Raw genomic sequence first — 19041 nt, forward strand, 5'->3', positions numbered from 1 at the left:
TAGATCACAGAGTCTCTTATTTCACATGCTTCTCCAAAACATTATTGAAGAGTACCCAATCAGCTGCCACTATTTTCTCATCAATAAATCTGGAACAGAAGCAAACGTCTAGTTTACGTGGAGGATTCATTTCCAGTTTGAGGAAAAAGAAGTGTCTGTAATTTACAAAGCAATCATAGGTACTATATTAAACATGTAATTTATCAAAGAAGACATACCCTATCAAAGCCTGCATTAAGAAGGGGAAGAACAGAAGTCTCGTCTTGATCAGCAGATCTATAAAATAAAACATGTTGGTCACTCAACACGGAAGACCTAGATGGTATCAGTTTGACAGTTATTAAAACATAATGTAGTAATAAGTCTTACATAAAATACACATATAAAAGCATAATAATACAGAAGTTGATCTTCTGAATATGTCAAAGATGATACAATCTTCTTTTGTAGATTTTTGCAACTGTTTCTACAACCTGAAAACAATTCCTATAGCAAACCTGACAGGTATTCTACAGAACACCTGTCTCTTCACAGACACATGAGGGTGTTAGAAGAAGAAAAAAAAAAGCATTAAGAGAATAAAAGACATCCTGTCATATCTTACAAGAAAGAATCTAAAATAGTGTTATTAAGTAAAATGTGAAATGAGCTGTAAAGCATTGTTCAGCAGCAAACTTAATCTATTTCCTAATCTTGGCAGGAATATTTCCTCTTCTGCCACTCAGTTTGCTAATACTTTAAATTAACTAGGAAATTAACAAAAGAGGATGGATTCAGCAGTGTGTAGGAGTTTTAACAAAGATGGGAAAGCTCTCTTCTTCTAAGGTATTTGATAAACCATGTAATTAAGTCAATAAGAATTCTGCCTGAATACATGGGGTATGAATTATCCGATAAGGATTTCAGGACCACACTCTGCTGAGTTAAGTACAATGAAGTTAATGAAGTTTACTCCATTAACAAGTTCCCTAATAATCACAGTTTGTTACATGATCTAGTTACTTCCTTTAGAAAATAATACATTTTCTTCTATTCTTTCATTTTAGAAACTAACACATAGGTGTTTATTTTTCCTTAGTATCCAAACCATTACATTATGATCCCTTGAAGACAAGGTGATATATTGCTCTATATAATTGGAAGGTTATTTAATACTTAAATAGGCCATATACATCATTTACCCATTTTAGGTAAAAATAACTAATAACCTTATTCTATAAGGCTTAATAATAAGATATCTTCTGTTATTAGATAACTATTTTATATAACATTCTTATGGAGTAAAATAAAAATATTTCACAAAACAGAGTAAAACGTACATGCGTGGAACCACAGCAAGTATTACAGTGTGTTCTGATGGCTTTGTGGCACGAATAGACCTAAGAAAACAAAATATTCTGTTACACCACATGCTTTCTCAATGTTACAACATCTTCGCAGGCAATATAAACAAAAAACAGGAGTGAAAGATGTTGCTGAATTTAGAAAATAGGATGTCACACTGCCAAAACCTACCCATCTTCACTTAGACATTTCATTTCCATTTCACTACCAGATTTCTCCTATGTTGTGCTGCACAACATAATGCAGCTCAGAGGCAACAGCTCCAAAAGCATAGGGCAGGAACCACAACTCCTTACATCTGCTCTTCCTACCTAATACAGGTTTGCCTTGCTTACCTCGTTCATTTGGAGCAGATTGTTCTGAACACATGGGCTGAGAGATACAATGTCTATACAATGCATTTTCAGTACTCATTATCTAATTTAAACAAGAATCTCTTCCATCTTCTACCATATTTACCATTGTCTTTCTAGATATTGAAACATTTTCTTGAAAGGCTACAAAATATAGCCTTTGGGCATGTAAAAAGAAAAGAAGGTATAGCAAATGCACATCTCTACAACACACTCATTTATGAAATGCTGAGCAAACAAAATTTCACCACTTTCACCACTTATTGATGAACTGAAAAAAGCATGACCAACTACCTGAAGATCACTCCACTCATCTTTCACTGGCAAAAGATAATTCTTTTTCAAACATGTCACGCTTTCCTAAGTGAAGAGTCTTCATATTCATTTTTTGTCTTTTATAAGTACTTCCATAAGCACAAGTATTTGAACTTGTCATAAGGACTGGAACTGTTAGTTCATGAAGGACTAATACAGTATGGTGCATGGTACAAAATGCATGCTAATTTTTCATTTCCATGTGTGCCAGAAGAGTGATGTGAACTTCTGTGAAGAGCACTCAGCGCAGCATACCTGACCTAGAGGGCAAACAATAGCATTACTTTGAAGCCCTGCAGCTTAAAACCTTGCTGTAGTACCAACGTATGAACTTATCTACTTATCTACTTACGTATGTACTTACTGATGTATGAAAAACTCCTGTTCTCAATGTCCAAATTTCCATTATATTATTTTTTTATTTTCCCAGGGGGAGGTTGGTTTTATAATTATAAGGGTCACTTTTGTATAATATGCTTTGAAGTTCAAAAAAAGCATAAGGTTCTTTGGTTACCTGCACATATCTTCTCCATCAAAATATCTGGAGTTCCTGTGATCTATAACAATTATTTCCTGTTGCTTATCAAGGAAACATTCAAGTGCTGACTCAGGAGTCCGGGCAATACTGCACTTGTAACCAGCTCTGTCACAAGCCCACCAGAAACCATCGCTTTGGTTGTCTTCTTTTGCAAAGATCAGCAAAACCTGAGAAGTACGAAAAACAACATAATCAATTTAAAAAATACAAAATAGTTCCTTGCATGGTGCAAATCTTAACTAACACTTCTCTAAGAAAGATTGAGTCTGCATTGAAAGTGGAAATATTGGACTACAGATTGTAAAACAGCTGACACAGTAGGACGACTATTAATAAATGGAGCAATTATCAACAGAGCATTAACTGTGTAGGACTGATATTTACTGCTTTCGAGTAAGCTGTGATTGTTCTGGATGTAAAAGTGTTAGATGATGACAGGTTACCCTGCCTTGCTCATTCTCTGAGCATCACAGCTTCAGGAACATTACTCCTACGTTAAGGTGGTTTGGTCACACATGCTATCCAAATAGCTGCCAGATGATGAGTCTCTTCTAACTCATTTTCAAATTCCATCAGTACCCAGACTGGCTGAGTAAATGTTCAAACACCACCACCACTCTTGTATTTTTAATTACACATATTTTTAATTGTAAGGAGCTTCCTGAAATGTAACAGCCCTAATTATCACTCTTCAGGGACAAACAATTAACATAATATGGTTTTATTCGCTACCCTGCCTTCAATGTACAACAAAATGGAGTTAAGCTGTATTCTTTCAAAACTGAAAAGAACAACAGGAATGGACAGGGCTGGGCTGCAGAAAAAATGATTCAAACATCACATTTGATCACTAACTATGCCACCCTATGTGACAGATAAAGAAAAAGATTATTTTGATGCAAAAATGGTGTGAAAGGAAAGGTCTCAAGAAGTCAAAAGTTTATCCACAGCTATTTGCATTGCACAGAAAACCTGCAGCCTTGGAATAATCTATAATCTATGTTAATTTCTCAAATCAAAAACATCCCTGACTTCACTGAAATAATCTGAGTGAAATATGGCAGATTTTGCCCAAAATGCACATGAAAAAGGTTAATAACCTTTTATTTATGCTGTTCTGTGTGTCTGTGATGTTACCACGTGAAATACAACACCATCGGCCTAGAAGCTAGACAAGGTGACCATAACTTTTCTTTTATCTTGAGCTGTCTAGATTGTTTAATTCTAAACAATAAACAGAACCATTAATGTTACTGTGGCAGGACTATCACCCAAGGTTTCATTAAACAGTGGTAGAAAATTAAGTGCTTGGAACTTCAGTAGGTATTAAGAAATACATCTGAAAATTTTAGTTTACTAGAAAGAGTATTCTTAATTGCAGTTAACAATAAGTAGATTTGGGTTTCTGCCACTTGCCATCTAAGGTGACAGTTGTCACTGAATCTAATCCCTATCTTTTTCCAGCTATCGGAGTGTTCAAAAGCAGTTACATGGTTCTACTGTAGACCTTTGCAGATACCTGGGCAAAATCTCTACCCTGATACAATCTTCTGTTTGTTTCCAGCTGATGTTAGTTTTATTTTGTTCCTAGTTTGATTGGTACAATGTGGTCAGCAAACAGGTTTTTCATTGTGCTTTTTTTGATATCTTCTTCTCTCAGCATTCTCAGTTTGGAAATAAAGGACTACAAAATTCAGTCATGTACCAGATGTAAAATAAAGGAGCTTAACTGAACCACCTGATCCCCCACCAGTAGCTAAATATCAGTGTGCGGATCCTTCAGAGAATATTAACTTTAAAAAGTACCATTGATGTATTATTACCATACTTTCTCATGAAAATTTGTATGAAGTTTAGTGTAAAGAATTAAACCATAACTATAATAACTATATAGTTATATAACTGCAATAACTATATAGTTATATAACATAACTATAATTATGCAAATATATTGCAAGATATATCCCCAAATCAATACAAAAATATAACAATCTGTATAAAACACACTGTCATGGAAAAGAGTTAATTTAATTTTTGTTTCTTGATGGAAAGCACATATCTGTGTTGTTGGTTTTTTTTTTTTTTTTTGGCATATAATATGTCAGTTTCACTGTAAATAGAACATTTTATTAATCACTGCTCTGTCTTAGGAGTACCACGGACTTCTGCCGATGAGGTATTTGCATTTTTGGTGATGTACTGGAATTTCTACAGTGTTTTTGAGTATTTGTTTTACACAGGTGCTGCAGGTCTTGTTCCCACATTATCATACAAACAAAGAAAATGGACAGAGATCTACTTTAAATATCTCAAAATACAGCCAAGAGACAACAGCTGGGTACAGACACATGGTACCAGAAGGAAACAATGAGAAAACTAGAAACAGCAACTTAAGTAGTCATAAAACAAGTTATCTAAACATTTTTATGCTATTGCAGGCATCCTATCAAAAGAATTGTAATAGTCAGGGGGTTGCTCTTGTGACACCCAAAATTGGCATGGCAAACGGTTAAATGTTGGGCATCTTAATGTTTTGGTTGCAGCTCAACAGGTAAGACAATCATCATCAGAAACATGGTGCTGTGAAAGTGATGATGACCAATGATTGTCTTAAGGGGGGACAAAATACAGTATTTGAATGGGGGACAGTGTTTTGTGGTAAAACAAAGTGGGCAAATTACCACAGGTGGCAGACAGATTCTACAGATGTTTTCTGAAAGAAAGCAAGAGGTATATGCTAAGACAAGAAGGAAATGCACTTACTAATATGCAAGACAAGTACAGTGGGAAAAGAAGTGTAATTATCTCAGTTTCCTCATTAAACCCAGGAATGGAGAAAAATGCCACAGTAACCCTAATACACAACCTAGTTTACTTCCAGTGTATTAAATGCTGCAAGGAGATGATGACAAACTTCACCTTAAATGCTAACATAAGCTTTAGGAGTGGTCATCACTACAGTTTCTGAGCCTTGCCTCATCTCTCTCTTCTTTTCCAAACCCTTGACCTGTTGGTTGTTAGGGAAATCAATGCCACATTCATGGCTTCACTCTAACACAACATAAAAATAAAACCACAGTAGCTTTTCCATTGGTCATTGCTTTAAAAAACGTCTAGACTGGATGTTGAAACATGACCTAGTCTGTCCTTCTCTCTCTGGCCTTATTTTAACAGTTATTAATGTTGCACATATAGATTGGTTTCTTGTTTTGCAAGGTTCTCCACAAAAATTGATTTTTATTTTTATATATATATATTTTTAAATCTTTGGTCTGGTTCACAAGTTAAGCAGAAAAGGTTTCAGTTTAATCCATTTGACTGCATGCCTGAATTGCATGCAAGTCAGCTCCCTGGCCATTAAGGCCATCTCCTATCAAAGTGCCAAACACAAGAGGTGGTTCAAGACTGTTCATATCCACTTTTTTTCCCTGGCTATCATCTAGCTTGTTTTACTGTTTTTTCCTGATCTTTGCATGATGTAGGGCACTGGCTTAAAAACTGTATAAAAAAGGCCCACATACAAACCTCTGTCAGCCCTAGTAAACAGTTCTGCAAAAGGGTAAGACAGCTTTTTTATGTGCACTAACTGTTTACAACACACCTTTCTCCTGTGTCCTTGGGAGAAACACTTATATGTACTTTCTTCACAGTCATTTCTAAGGTCTCACAACCAAACTGTGCCCATTTTCTAGCCTTGGTACGAAATCTGGGCAGACACATAAGCTGCACGCTGGGAGGGCGTTTGGAGGGTAGGAGCTGGTATGTTTGCTTTGGACTGTTCTCCTCTCCCACTCCTATGTCCTGCAGCAGCTGGGTCGTGATCTAATACAAACCACAACAGGTTTGTCCTCTAACACAGATGGTCATAAAGTCTAGGGTGAAATCTATTAAATGGTTTATGGCGAGTCATAGTCACAACAAAGGTCACCTCCCAGACAAAAAATACAGGCTATTTGCTGGCTGGCACAGGTTCGGTCCCAAATGACAGTTTAAAACATGCACCAGCATAAAATGAACATTGCTAAGAGAAACTCTGGTGACAATTGTTTTAACAAACTGAATTAACTTATCAGACAATTAAGGACACGATTAAGCACCAACAAATAGATACTTAAAATGTGACGTTTAGTTTCTCTTTGTACTGCAGAGAAATCTGTAGCTCTGTCTTCAAGCTGGAAAAAAAGATTAGCACACATTTTTAAAATGAGTGGATATGTGCAATCCTTGCACATATGTGTTCCACATAGGAAGTGAATTTATATAAAGTATTTTCCCTTTAGTTAATATATGGCAGTCTTTATGAAAAACTCTTCAGGTAAGAGTTTTACTTAAAGTCTGCTTTCTGTAGCACAATTTGTCTCTTTACTCACGATGGGACAAAACAACATCCACACCTAACTGGATAACAAGAGGAATGTCAACCAGGTTTCTAAACAAACAAAAAAAACCCACAAAACAATTCCCCTTCTTCTATGATGAATCTTCACTTAATTTATATCACAATAGCTAACACAGATACTGTGATACTTTGGCAAATCCAATTTATACAAGGCAAACCAAGTAAAATGCTGCCATAAACACTGAATATTCTTACTTAAGTATTTTCTTGACTATCTTACTGAAGATGATCACAGTCTATGGAACATTTTTCCATAAAATGTTCCACGTATTTATGTACAAATTCCTTCAAAAATGAAGACGTTTGTTTGCTGAAGTCACCATTATACAGTCTCTTTATAAATAAGCAGTTTCAACAGAGGAAATCACAGTTAACAGTGAATTATACTTTATTTAGTATTATCATACAGAAAGAAAATTTTAAAGCTTTATGATATATATACACATGATTTTTTGACCTCAGAAACAGCATGTATCCCACATGCAGGTTTTTCTTCTTGTAGCCAGATATGAAAAGAAAAAAGAAGAAACAAACAAACAAACAAACAAAAACCAGAAAGGGTGACTGCTGACTAAATTTCTCTGTAATTTAGAGACTTAACTGATGCAAGGCAAGAAGTTAGCTCAAATGAACTTTTAATGTTGCTCACAGGAGCGATATTAAAGACTAGGATGACATCATTTCCTATCATCTGAGAGCTCTAAAACACACTATACGCTAAAAAATAACTCTTGGCATCCATCTGTTTACGGACACAGGAACAAATTGTACAGAAACAGTAGCAACTACGGGTAAGAGCTGTTGCTTGTTAAACCAAAGTTCAGTGTTCTCGTTGGAACATGTGATTTCTTGCATCTGTGACCTATAAAAGCACAGTTCTTTGATCTGTTGTGCAAAACCCAGCAAAACTCACCTGGTACCTAAACTTTATAATGGTGCTCTCAGCTGTGCCATATCAGAACTCGGTGGTTTTTAACATTCAGAGACAGCTGTTTTACTTGCTAATGCACACACACACACACACACTTGTACTGACAGGACATATAAAATAAATGATTTGATGTTAATGGAAATTTGAGCACCTTGTTTGCCAATTTAATTTACCCACAGGTCTCTTCAAAGGCACTCAGATAAACCACAATACCAATTACCCATCCCACTGCCCTTACACAAGTAAAATGAAAACACTATACTTAACCATGAGGGCTGAACCTTAATTTCATCACTCATCAACACTGAATTGACTGTATCAAGAGACTGAAAGAACATCTTACCTGAATTGGATCTTGTGTCAGTCTCATGGGCCCAATTTGTACCTCTGTAGCCGAAGCCTGCTAAGTAAGAGTAATAGAGATTTTTTTTTCAGTCTGGTTCTTAACAAGGTAACATTTTGCAAGCAAGAATGAAAGATCAGACATAGCCAGTAAGACTCTCAAAGGAAGGCCAAATGACCAGCAGCCTTTATTTAGTTCCTCTTAAGTGGTTAAGTGTATCTTCAATGAACAGATTTTACCAAACTCACTATTTTGTCCTATTTTCCTCTAAGTTAAACATTGTAGGGCTTTAAATAGGGAAAAATCTAGACACCTCTTCCTTTCTCCTCTTTCCCCAGATCAGAGCACCTTCATTAAAAAGGATTTATATTTTGTTTAAGACTATGGAGAACTATTTTTTTTTGACCAAAAATTGCCTTACTCATTTCAATGTAAGCAGGCCTCCAAGGTCTTGTAACAGATATTTGATAATAATATTTTAGTTGTTTCGTTTAGAAAACCGAAACATTGGCTTTTCAGACAAGATAACTTTTTATGGATTATAGATTTAAAATGGTTTTCCAGAACTGTAGCTTTTAGTTTGTAGGAAAAAAAAACCACCACAACAGCACATTGCTATCATGTGAGTGACGTCATTTTCAGAAGACTTGAGACCGCACAGTAATTTAAAGCTATGGCAAGAAAGTCAGCAAATATTGGCTGTAGCTGCTTTGTTGCCATATTTCCTAAGAGTTGGACTACCTTCATACCTTCTGTGTACTGATATATTTCAATACACTCCTCCTATACACAGCTGATTTGTTTCACTTCAGATTATTAATTAAAGACCGTTGTCAGGCAACTGAACAATACCTGCTCCCTCCCACAGATGTATGTACTTAAGGAAAAGTCTTTGAACCCTTAAAATATCACTCCCCTCACCCTACAGAGGATTACTTACAAGTTATCAGTCTCTGAAAGGGCAGATTTTCTGCTTTCCTGACACTAGCTACTCTACGAAACTGGCGTAGGTGAGTTAAAACAGTTGCTCTGCAGGTCATATATTGGAACAAAAACCTAATTGCAGGCATATTCCCAGGACTTCCCCAACTCCCAGGAATCCTGGACCCTTATTTCTGCACCATTCTGCTCTGCATTGCTTGTTAGTTCAAGCCCTTTACCCAGGTATTTCCTTGTTCTTCAGTTTATTATTTTTCTAAAGGACCACGGATAAACATTCAACATGGACGATGTTTCTTCCTCAGAGAATACAATAGCGTGTTAATACTTAACATTGCCTGCGTATGAGACAGTGGAATTACATACAGCTACAGCTGATATGTTGGACTTTCACTCATCACTGAGCACTGATTCTTCCGAGCTAAATGTACGTCAGAAGGCAGTAGCAGGCGGTACTCCAGAAAACTAAACCACAAAGCCTACCATGGTTTTCCAAAGCAAAAACTGCCTCCAATGTAAGTATAGTTAACCTCTCCCTTTCTCACACAAAAGCTTCATTTCCCACTTGATCTCCTGTCATATTGGAAGGGAACATTATGCAAGTAGGGGTTATCACAATATCGGCCATGAAGTAATGAATAAGGTTAGAGAAACAGAGTTCTCCCAAAACTCCCAACTGCTCTTTCTTCCCTCCAGAAATAAAATTTTAAAAATAGCACATTTACACTCCAGTGGTATTATATAGGAAACTTTTAAATATATAAATATATTTTTAATCTTGAATTACTTTGATTTAGATAAGTGTTTTTAAGTCATCTCACTTGAAGAATCTCTAGTAAGCAAAATAACAACAGGTACACAACGTGCGTGGGTCTGTATCACTTCAAAAGGTTCTTTTTTAAAATGCAGAGCTCCAACAGTTCCCAGATGTATTGATCAAGAGCCTGGGATTCTTCACAAAGGATGCTTAGGACACCAATGCAATATTTTTTTTTTAATCCATTTATTAATGCTACTTAGGAATTGACATTGTAAATTACTGTTTTCTGCTTTGCTACCACTTCAGGGGGCATCCAGCTTTCATTACTCAGTTTTGTCCAAGATGGAATAACTATGCCTAAGAGACAGGTCTATGCAGGCTAGTCTGTCTGACTCTTTTTAGGGATTTCTTTCCTTCACTTCTCTTAGCCTGAGTATTTAAAATAACAAAATAAAAATCCACACAACTGTGACTTGGGACTTCTCTCTGTGCTACATCCATGTTAGCATCAGAAATAGAAAATATTTGGATGGACAGACCCGAAAATCAAGGAGTCCTATTTTTTTCTCCACCCCCATCCCAGTATTTTAGCATGTTCCTGTCTTTGCTGATGATAGGAAAGCTTCCCGAGGATTAGAAAATCTGAGATTCCCAATCTAGGTGAACTTGTCACAGTCCTGCTCCATGCAGATATGATTTACTTCCAACTGCTACCACACAGGGATGCAGAAATGGTGCTGCTCTATCAGAAAGATTGACATGTATAACCTTTAAGCCATTCCTTAAACCATGCATGGAAACCGAGGGGACCCTCAGATGAAGACTGGTAATGATCCTGAGCATAGGAAGGATTAATAAACCTTCACCTTAGATAGAGCAAAGAGTATGTCCTCCTTTCTGGACTTCCTTTTCTGAGTTCTAAGTTTTGTTCTACAAGCTCACTCAGTCCCCTAGATTTGTATGCCTGAATTGCTTTTGGTACAAACAACTGGCTCACTTTTCTCTTTCAAAATACAGCTAGAGGAGGCAGCAGGAATATGACATGAGTGCCTAGCCTTTGTAAAGTAGCACACCTCTCCTGGGCCTGAAGGAACTTATTTAACATCTTCCTAACTCCCAGAAGAGTCTGACCATGTGGATGTTGCATATTAGTGATTCCACAACCATACCTCTGCTCATTTCCTGGCTTAAGTGAGTATCTTATTGCTGATGATTTCCAATTTAAATAAATCTCTCATTATTTTATTGACTGGCAGGAAGGACTGCTAATAGACTTGCAACCTAAATCAATTAGCACAGAATTTCATGACAAACTTTTCTGGTAAAACACGTGGAGCCTGTTTCCAAAGAAGTCGGTGAAAAAAATCCCAATTTCAGTGAGCAGAGGAACAGACACAGGGTTGGAAGCAAAGAAATTATAAATAAGCTATCTCGGAATAACAAGAGCTTAAAAACAGTGAAGAAATTTTTGTTTTAACATTTTGAACAGTCCAATATTTTTTTCCAGTATCATTATAATTTCCTAGGTAATCTCCAGAGGAATCAGCTATTAATCAAAGAATTATATTAATCAAAGAATTAAAGAAAGTCAATGGTATTTTCTTAAATCCTTTCTTTTCATATAAATTAGTGATCATCAATTACCTTACTATCATAGCAGTACCATTAAGCAAAATGGACAGACCACTTTATTAAAGGTCCATCCTTTTATATCACCACTACATAAATCTTTACCCCTCATGTGACTGAAGACTTACAGACCCTGCAGTTTATGAATCATCAATAATTAAAAACACAACTACCGTAAAGATAATGACTAATTAGCACAGCAAAGTCTTCTTGAATAATTCTTTATTGTTCCAGAGAAACAGCAGCAGCTGGAGCCAGCCAAGCTGCGAAGCATTTTTGTTGGGAGTCCAGTCTCCTGGAAAGGCGCAGGACGTACTGCTTGAGATGCTCTATGGCATCACACAGACACTATGGGCTACTGACACTGTTTGTGTCCTGAAGGCTCCTTCCTCCTACCCACTACATCTCCTTCCACTTTTACTTACTGACAGTCATTATCAGCCACTGGACCTACTCGCATACTGATACACCCCTTCCCTTACATCTCATTTTCACACCTCTCTCCCTTCAGTTTCTAATGAGTTACTCAACTCATTACTCAACTAATGACTTACTCAACTCTTTTAGGCCTAGCTCTTACCACACAACTTCAATCCTTTGGCTCCATCTCTCCTTCTTCATCAGGGCTTCTTTACATTTCTTTCCAGCTCACTTCCCATCCACATCCCTGGTGAGGTTTGATACCTCAGCCTGTCCTTTTGGCTTTTACCATTTCCATATTCTATTATACCACTATTTTCAATCTCTGTCTCTCTATTTTTTTTCCCTGTCCAAACACTGGCCCTGAAATGGATTACAATCAAATGTGACCTCTGCACTGGTCTTATCTTTAAATTCTCTCACAGGCTTGAATTCCCTTAAGACACAGAGGGCTCATGGCTTTTCACAAACAACTTCAGCTTGCAGCTGTCTGCAACTAGGGCATCCAGGTCCTCTCCTGCTTTTCACCAATGTTATGTACCTCTCTTCTTTCTCTTCTTTTATCTGTCTGTTGTTGTTTAGAAGAACTATGTCCCAAATTCTCTCCTCTCCTCTCCTCTCCTCCCCTCCCCTCCCCTCCCCTCCCCTCTCCCCTCCCCTCCCCTCTCCCCTTCCTCTCCCCTCTCCCCTTCCTCTCCTCTCCCCTTCCTCTCCCCTTCCTCTCCCCTTCCTCTCCCCTTCCTCTTCTCTTCCTCTTCTCTATTTTTTTTTTTAAATCACTTATGGTTCATCCTCTGTTTTTTTTTTTTCTATAGTTTTTAGGCCACTCTTTCTCTGTTTGGACTCTCTCATGTGCTTCCTTTATGAGCTTCAACTGTTACAGGGGATATTACCTGACCTATAGAGCAGTTTATGTGGATTGAAGTAGGAGCAAACTTACAGGAGAAAAATGAAGAGCTGTTTTGACTAAGATGTTGCCTCTGATTCAAGGAGTCCCTTATTCATAAGCTGGCAATGGCTGGGAGAATAAATAGGATAGATCACAACATGTTCCTCCCAGGGTTCCTGCTGCTGTAGGTTTGGTCCTGAGCTAGAGGATTTTTGTCATGACCACCATGGCTTTCCCAAGCACCATTCTTCCCTGATTCATTAATTTAATCAGTTGCCTCAATTAATTTCCTTCTCCCGCCAACACAGTTGCTTACCCAGTAGAGAGCTACTTCTGTTGTTACGTTCCCCAGAGCCTTCCAGAGTGCTCCCACTTGATTTTTTATTCTTCTTTTTCTGTAGCTTCCAGTTGATCACTGGTTTGGCTTTCTCAGGTGCTTACACCCTGCATTTCCTTGGCTCCCACTAGAGGGCTGCAAAACCACTCTGCTCCACAACCCGCCTTCCTCAGTGCCAGACAGCTGCCGCCTTTCCAAGGACTCCAGAGGAGCATTAAATATTTGGATTGCACAACCCTAAGGTTAATGCTAAGGTCATGCCACTTTATTAAGAGAAAATAATGATCAAACACATATAGTACTTAGAAGAAATTAGGTTTCATCCTTGTTGACTTAGCTGATTAGCCACTTCAAACTGCAAACGCTGCAGGCAACCGTAAGAGATGCTAATGGATGACATCAGTATGTCATGAACAGCTTTTTCAGTGTTAATCAGCAGATACACAGGAACTGTTAAAAAAAAGAAATAAAAAGCATATGCATTTTGTAGAGCTAATCTACTCATAACATACATAACTTTTGCATAAGTCACAAATATTTGCAAAAACAGCCAGCATCAACTTTTCATGATGTATTTGAAACCAAGAAACCAAGGCTACTGCATACCCACAATCTATCAATAACTCATTCACAGGCTTCTGCTTGTGGCCATGCTGTGGAAATAACTGGATGTATGCCATAGTTTTTGTTGGTATAGATCAATGACTACAAATTCATGCATCTACTGCAAAGACCACTAAATTATCCAGGCTTTCAGTTCAGCCTAAAGAGACTCACATGCCTTTCCTTTCTCAACTATTTTGAGCTCAGCTTCTCTTCGAGCTCCACTCCAGCAGAAGTCTCTTAAGTGTCTCTCTTTAGAGTCAAAGGACAGCAGTACTCCACTGTCTTCTTCGATGCCCACATCTGCTGCCTTTCACACCACTGCCACTGCATTGTTTGAAATCTAGTCCTACCTTGGCTTTCAGAAATCTCCTCTACCCTAAGACCCTTTCTGCTTTTCTCTCCACCCCATAGAAGGTCCTCCCTCTAACTCTGGCAAAGAGTCTCAGGCTGTTTTTGCCTGCATACATATCACTGCAGGGATTGTACCTTAAAAATACTGACCTAAAGGTCCATTTAACTGGAAGAGAAAACATAGATTTTCTCCTTTTTTTTTCTTCCTTCTTTTTCCTGATCACAAGAAAGGAAAAAAACCTTCAAAAACACAGCTCCTTGTATTTGTAACCCCTTCTACTTCTTACCACCCCATCCTTCACCCTATCTTTGCCCTTTGCTTGGGATGTCAGGCAGTGGAGCCTACCAGTAAGTTTGCAAATTTCCAAGTTTTCATGATCTTTGTGTTTTGACAATGCCCCCATACAACAACAGAAAGTAACCCAAAAAGCTGTTTAGACTGTTTGTGGATTTCACAATGTCACAATAATGTCTCACTCCTCTCATCTCTGGCTCTGTTAACACTCCGTCACAACTACAGGATACTCTGTTGAAGGCAGCAATATGATTTACAGTTTGTGTTGTATGGTGCTTCAACAGTGATGTCTTGGTCTTTCACACAGTTAGATAATATAAGGATAAGAGCAGATATTTGTGGCTGTGTTTTTTTGTTTTGTTGAAAAGTAAACACACCCAGAGTCAGCATATGCCAAAAATAAAAATAAAAAAAAAAAATTACTGTAACATTTTTATCTTTTTTGCAGATTTATTTCTTCAAATAGTATCTGCATATTTGGATTCTTGACTAAAATTTATTATCCCAATTTATGCTTTTTCAACCCAAGAAAATGTTAATGCAATTTATAGTTAAAAAAAAAAAAGGCAAAACCCATATTCACATATATTTGGTATAAAGCATTAAGGATGGAAAACACAATCAACTTTTTTAAAAACATAGATATACTAAAAGTACAGACCTAAACGTTTATAAAAGTGGTATTTCCCACGATTTCTGTTATCAGTCCAGCTCTTATTACTACAGAAAATACAATCAGAATCAGAACCTCTTTCAGAGAATTTGTGAATGTTTTGGAAACAATCTCCTTTTTTATTCACAATTGTTCATTTCCACATTGCAGCAAATGGGATCAGTCTGTTTGAAATTCAGGTCTTTTTTATTCCCAAAACTTTTGCATTCGGAAGAGTGTTGCCAGCAGGCTGAGGGAGGTGATCCTCCCCCTCTACACAGCCCTGGTGAGGCCACACCTGGAGTATTGTGTCCAGTTCTGGGATCCCCAGTGCAAGAGGGACGTGGAGCTGCTGGAGCAAGTCCAGAGGAGGGCTAAGAAGATGATGAGAGGACCGGAGCACCTGTCGTACGAGGACAGGCTGAGACAGCTGGGCCTGTTTTAGCTTGGAAAAGAGAAGACTGAGGGGAGACCTCATCAATGTGTACAAATATCCGACGGGAGGGTGTTGAGAGGATGGAGCCAGTCTCTTTTCAGTTGTGCCCAGTGACAGGACGAGAGGCAACGGGCACAAACTGAAGCACAGGAGGTTCTGGCTGAATATGAGAGGGCACTTCTGTGCTGTGAGAGTGACAGAGCACTGGCACAGGTTGCCCAGAGAGGTTGTGGAGTCTCCTTCTCTGGAGACATTCAAAACCTGACTGGATGCTGTCCTGTGCCATGTGCTCTAGGCGATCCTGCTTGGCAGTGGGGTTGGACCAGATGGCTTCCAGAGGTCCCTTCCAACCTCAGCCATCCTCTGATTCTTTTGGTTAGATTGCATAATGCCATTTGTTTTTAAGGTGGTGTTATTTAAAATGTAGGACCTCATATAACTTAATGCTATTAAAAAAAACAAAAACACATATCAACACCGTTTTTACAGCATACTCCATGAAAAGTAGTATTAAACAGTTTCACAACAGAACTCTAATATAAGCATAGTTTTTTACTTAATGTATTAATTTAGCTCTCGTTCAGGAGACCTGAGACCTAAGGCAACTTAGTTTTAATTCACAAAGTGTAGCGTTTCACACATCTAATGATTTAATCATGTAAAGCTTATCTGTAAGTCAGGAACATTTTACCGTGCAGTTTTGAGCATACTCTTCACATATATGCAAGCGTTCATGATCCACAATATATTCACCTCTTACAGATACTATATATGATTTTATTGATAAGCCTCAGAGCTCAAAATTTCCTTTGTTTAAAAAAAAATAATTATTTTACTCACCTAGCTATCATGCATACAACTATTCAGTGACAAGTGGGCCAGATCCTCAGCTCAGGACTCCACAAACTGAGGCATACAACATAAAAAAACTTCAATACCCAGGCAATAAATGAGACCAAACCCACAAAGACAGGCAGGTCTCGCAGACTCTCCCTTAGTTTCGTGCACCCAGCTCAAATACGGAGAACATGAACTTGCAGCTGGTTCTTCTGCTTTCCCAACACAAGCATAACTAGGGCGAAGCCCTCTCAATGCCTCCTGTTAAAAACCCTTCCCTTCCATGACCACTCTCTCTTCTGGGATACACAGCACGTCTCTTGCTGCATACTCTCTCCCTCACCCATGATACTTGCATTCCTTTTTTTGCAGTGACCTGTGCCTGAACAGGAACCTTAAGCACTGTCTAACTTTCTCTCTCACTTCCCTCTCACCTTGCCTGGTAGGTGACCACTCATCTGAAAGAGAGGAGTTTGAAATGTTTAAGCTAGGCTGGGCACTGGCTACCATACACCAGACACACCAGCCTGCTGCTGTCCCTGCATGTCCCATGTGCTCTGTCCCAATCTGACTGAGTCCTTAAGAGGATGTGCCACAGAAATGTCTTTGGGTGTGAACTCCACATATTCTTCAGTGTGAGGTATGTGCAAAGACCACATTTTAGCATAGCTAAGATTGGCAACAGTTCTGGAGATAAGGAGAAGTTCCCGTAGACACTCCAAGATCTAAGAATCAAATGGCTACAACAGAATTTCTTAGAATTATATATATTGGATACTTAAGATGGTTTTTTTTGAGTTTGGTTCTCAAAGTCTGCTCCTAAAACTGATTCTGTGAAAAGCTGCAAAGATCTGTCTGATCAGAGCCAGTTTCAGGAACAGATGTTAAGATTTCTATCTTTCTTCCTTCATCCTCATTCCACTTGATATGTTTTCCTAGCTTGTATCTCAAAGAAGATATTATGAAAATAAGTATTTGAAAACAGAGATTTGTTTCCTCTCTATCTCTCAACTTATTTTTCCCCTGCAAAATAATTCATCTATTTTTAAGTAATTACAGACAGTCACGAGAGCATAATCTTCCGGTTTCAATCTAAAACCAGTGGCCAGGTAAAGGAAGGAAAGCAAACCAATGAGGTGCACTAAACCTATGAAAGACATGGGGAAGAGAGAGGGGGATGAGGGCAGCTGGCATAAACAGGTCACAAAACCTGTATCCTTAAGAGGAAAGGAATTGAGGAAGACAAAATGTACCAGCAGCAAATTGCTAGTGATTTTAGGCAAACTCTTGAACAAGCAAGGTGACACTAGTGAAATAATTCTGTGGGCTTTAATAGAACAAACGTGCAACTGATATAAAATTAAAACTGAAGCAAGAATATTATACTAGGACTTTCTGTATTCTGTTCAGATATTGGTAAGCAGCTTCTTTATAAATACATTATCATAGGAGGAAGCAGAACACCTAAGTATAAAGTGTAAATCACCCTAGCTTGGTGATTACTTTGTTAATTTGAGCATATAAGCTACCATTTGTCCTCCTCACAGCAGTATGTGAGCACATACTGCTCACAGCAATAGCTGCTTTGAGATCTGTCAAGGGAAGGCAAGATATAAAAATCCCGCAGTCCATAAAGAGTAGCCTGTGTCCCATTTACTCCCATAATTTGTAAATTAATACTTTCATCAGAATCTGAAACCAATCCCACAGGTTTGTACATAAAATGTGTTCCCACACACATTTTTCTTATGTGGATTGAAGGCCCATTGTCTGCACATTGTTCCTACTAACACCAGTACCATGATTCTGGTTCTTGATGTTAGCAAAAAATAGATTTGTTGTCCAAGTCAAGACTCAGCTTCTCCGCAGTTGGTTAAACCCAGTTGATTAGGTCATACCTTAACAAAAACCTACAAATATCTGGGGGAAGATTTCTAAACATATACCCCTGTCCTTTTAAAGGCTTGGTCAGGAACAGCCAATATTGGTCATACCGAACCAATCTTGCCCCAACATCCTATCTCTAGAAGTGACCAACAGCGGATGACAAACTGAAGAATGGGAGAACAGGGCAAGCACAATGACACTGTGCCTTATATGCCTCTAAGTTCAGCACCAATAGCTCATCTAAGCTTATGCTTTCCTTACAGAAAAGCCATGCTAACTCTTCTCCAGCACATCGTATTATCCAATTACCTATGACACCTACCTGTGTTACATTTTATAGCTTGACATAGCATCTTGCTCAGATGGAAACATAACGTAGTTCCTACATGATTTTTTGAACCCTCTGTGGAAAGCTAACATGTTATTATCCAATTTTCACTCCTCTGTCACTGACACCAGTTTAAAGAACAGGTGACACATCATAGTAGTTCAGCAATTTCAGATTTATGTTCCTTCTGAATTCCTGGGTGAATATGTGATTCCGTGATTCTGTAATATGCCTGGCAATATCTTCTCCTTCTCTTCCTCCCCACAGCAGAACAACAACAGGTTTGCATCCCCAGATCTGCTACTCCAATGTCTCTCAAGAGGAGTGTGCTCAGAAGACAGCTGGCTCAGATGACTTGTCAGCAGTCATGTGCATTGCTTGAGAAGGAGATGGCCTCAAAAGATGTAGTTATCATTATTAGCTTACTCACTATCAGAGATGTTTTTATAGCA

The 19041-nt window shown here is 38.1% G+C and overlaps 1 protein-coding gene across 9 annotated transcripts in view; it reads right to left on the reverse strand.

Moving 5' to 3' along the window:
* The window catches only part of PDE8B (phosphodiesterase 8B), a 99122-nt gene that overhangs the window by 36883 nt on the left and 43198 nt on the right, over nucleotides 1-19041 (reverse strand). For 6 of the 9 annotated variants that reach the window (XR_013943844.1, XM_080574697.1, XM_080574703.1 and 3 more), the window contains exons 2-5: nucleotides 8224-8283; nucleotides 2527-2717; nucleotides 1320-1379; nucleotides 219-276 (exon numbers count right to left, since the gene is read on the reverse strand). Coding sequence is in view for 8 of the 9 variants with exons in the window: in XM_080574697.1 (XP_080430823.1) it covers nucleotides 219-276; nucleotides 1320-1379; nucleotides 2527-2717; nucleotides 8224-8283 (369 nt within the window). In the remaining variant the exon portion in view is untranslated. The remainder of the gene's footprint in view (nucleotides 1-218; nucleotides 277-1319; nucleotides 1380-2526; nucleotides 2718-8223; nucleotides 8284-19041) is intronic. The other 3 variants (XM_080574702.1, XM_080574698.1, XM_080574699.1) reach the window with 2 other exon arrangements.

Source organism: Anser brachyrhynchus (genome assembly GCF_964034855.1).
Source record: "Anser brachyrhynchus genome assembly, chromosome: Z".
NCBI classification, from domain to species: Eukaryota; Metazoa; Chordata; class Aves; order Anseriformes; family Anatidae; genus Anser; species Anser brachyrhynchus.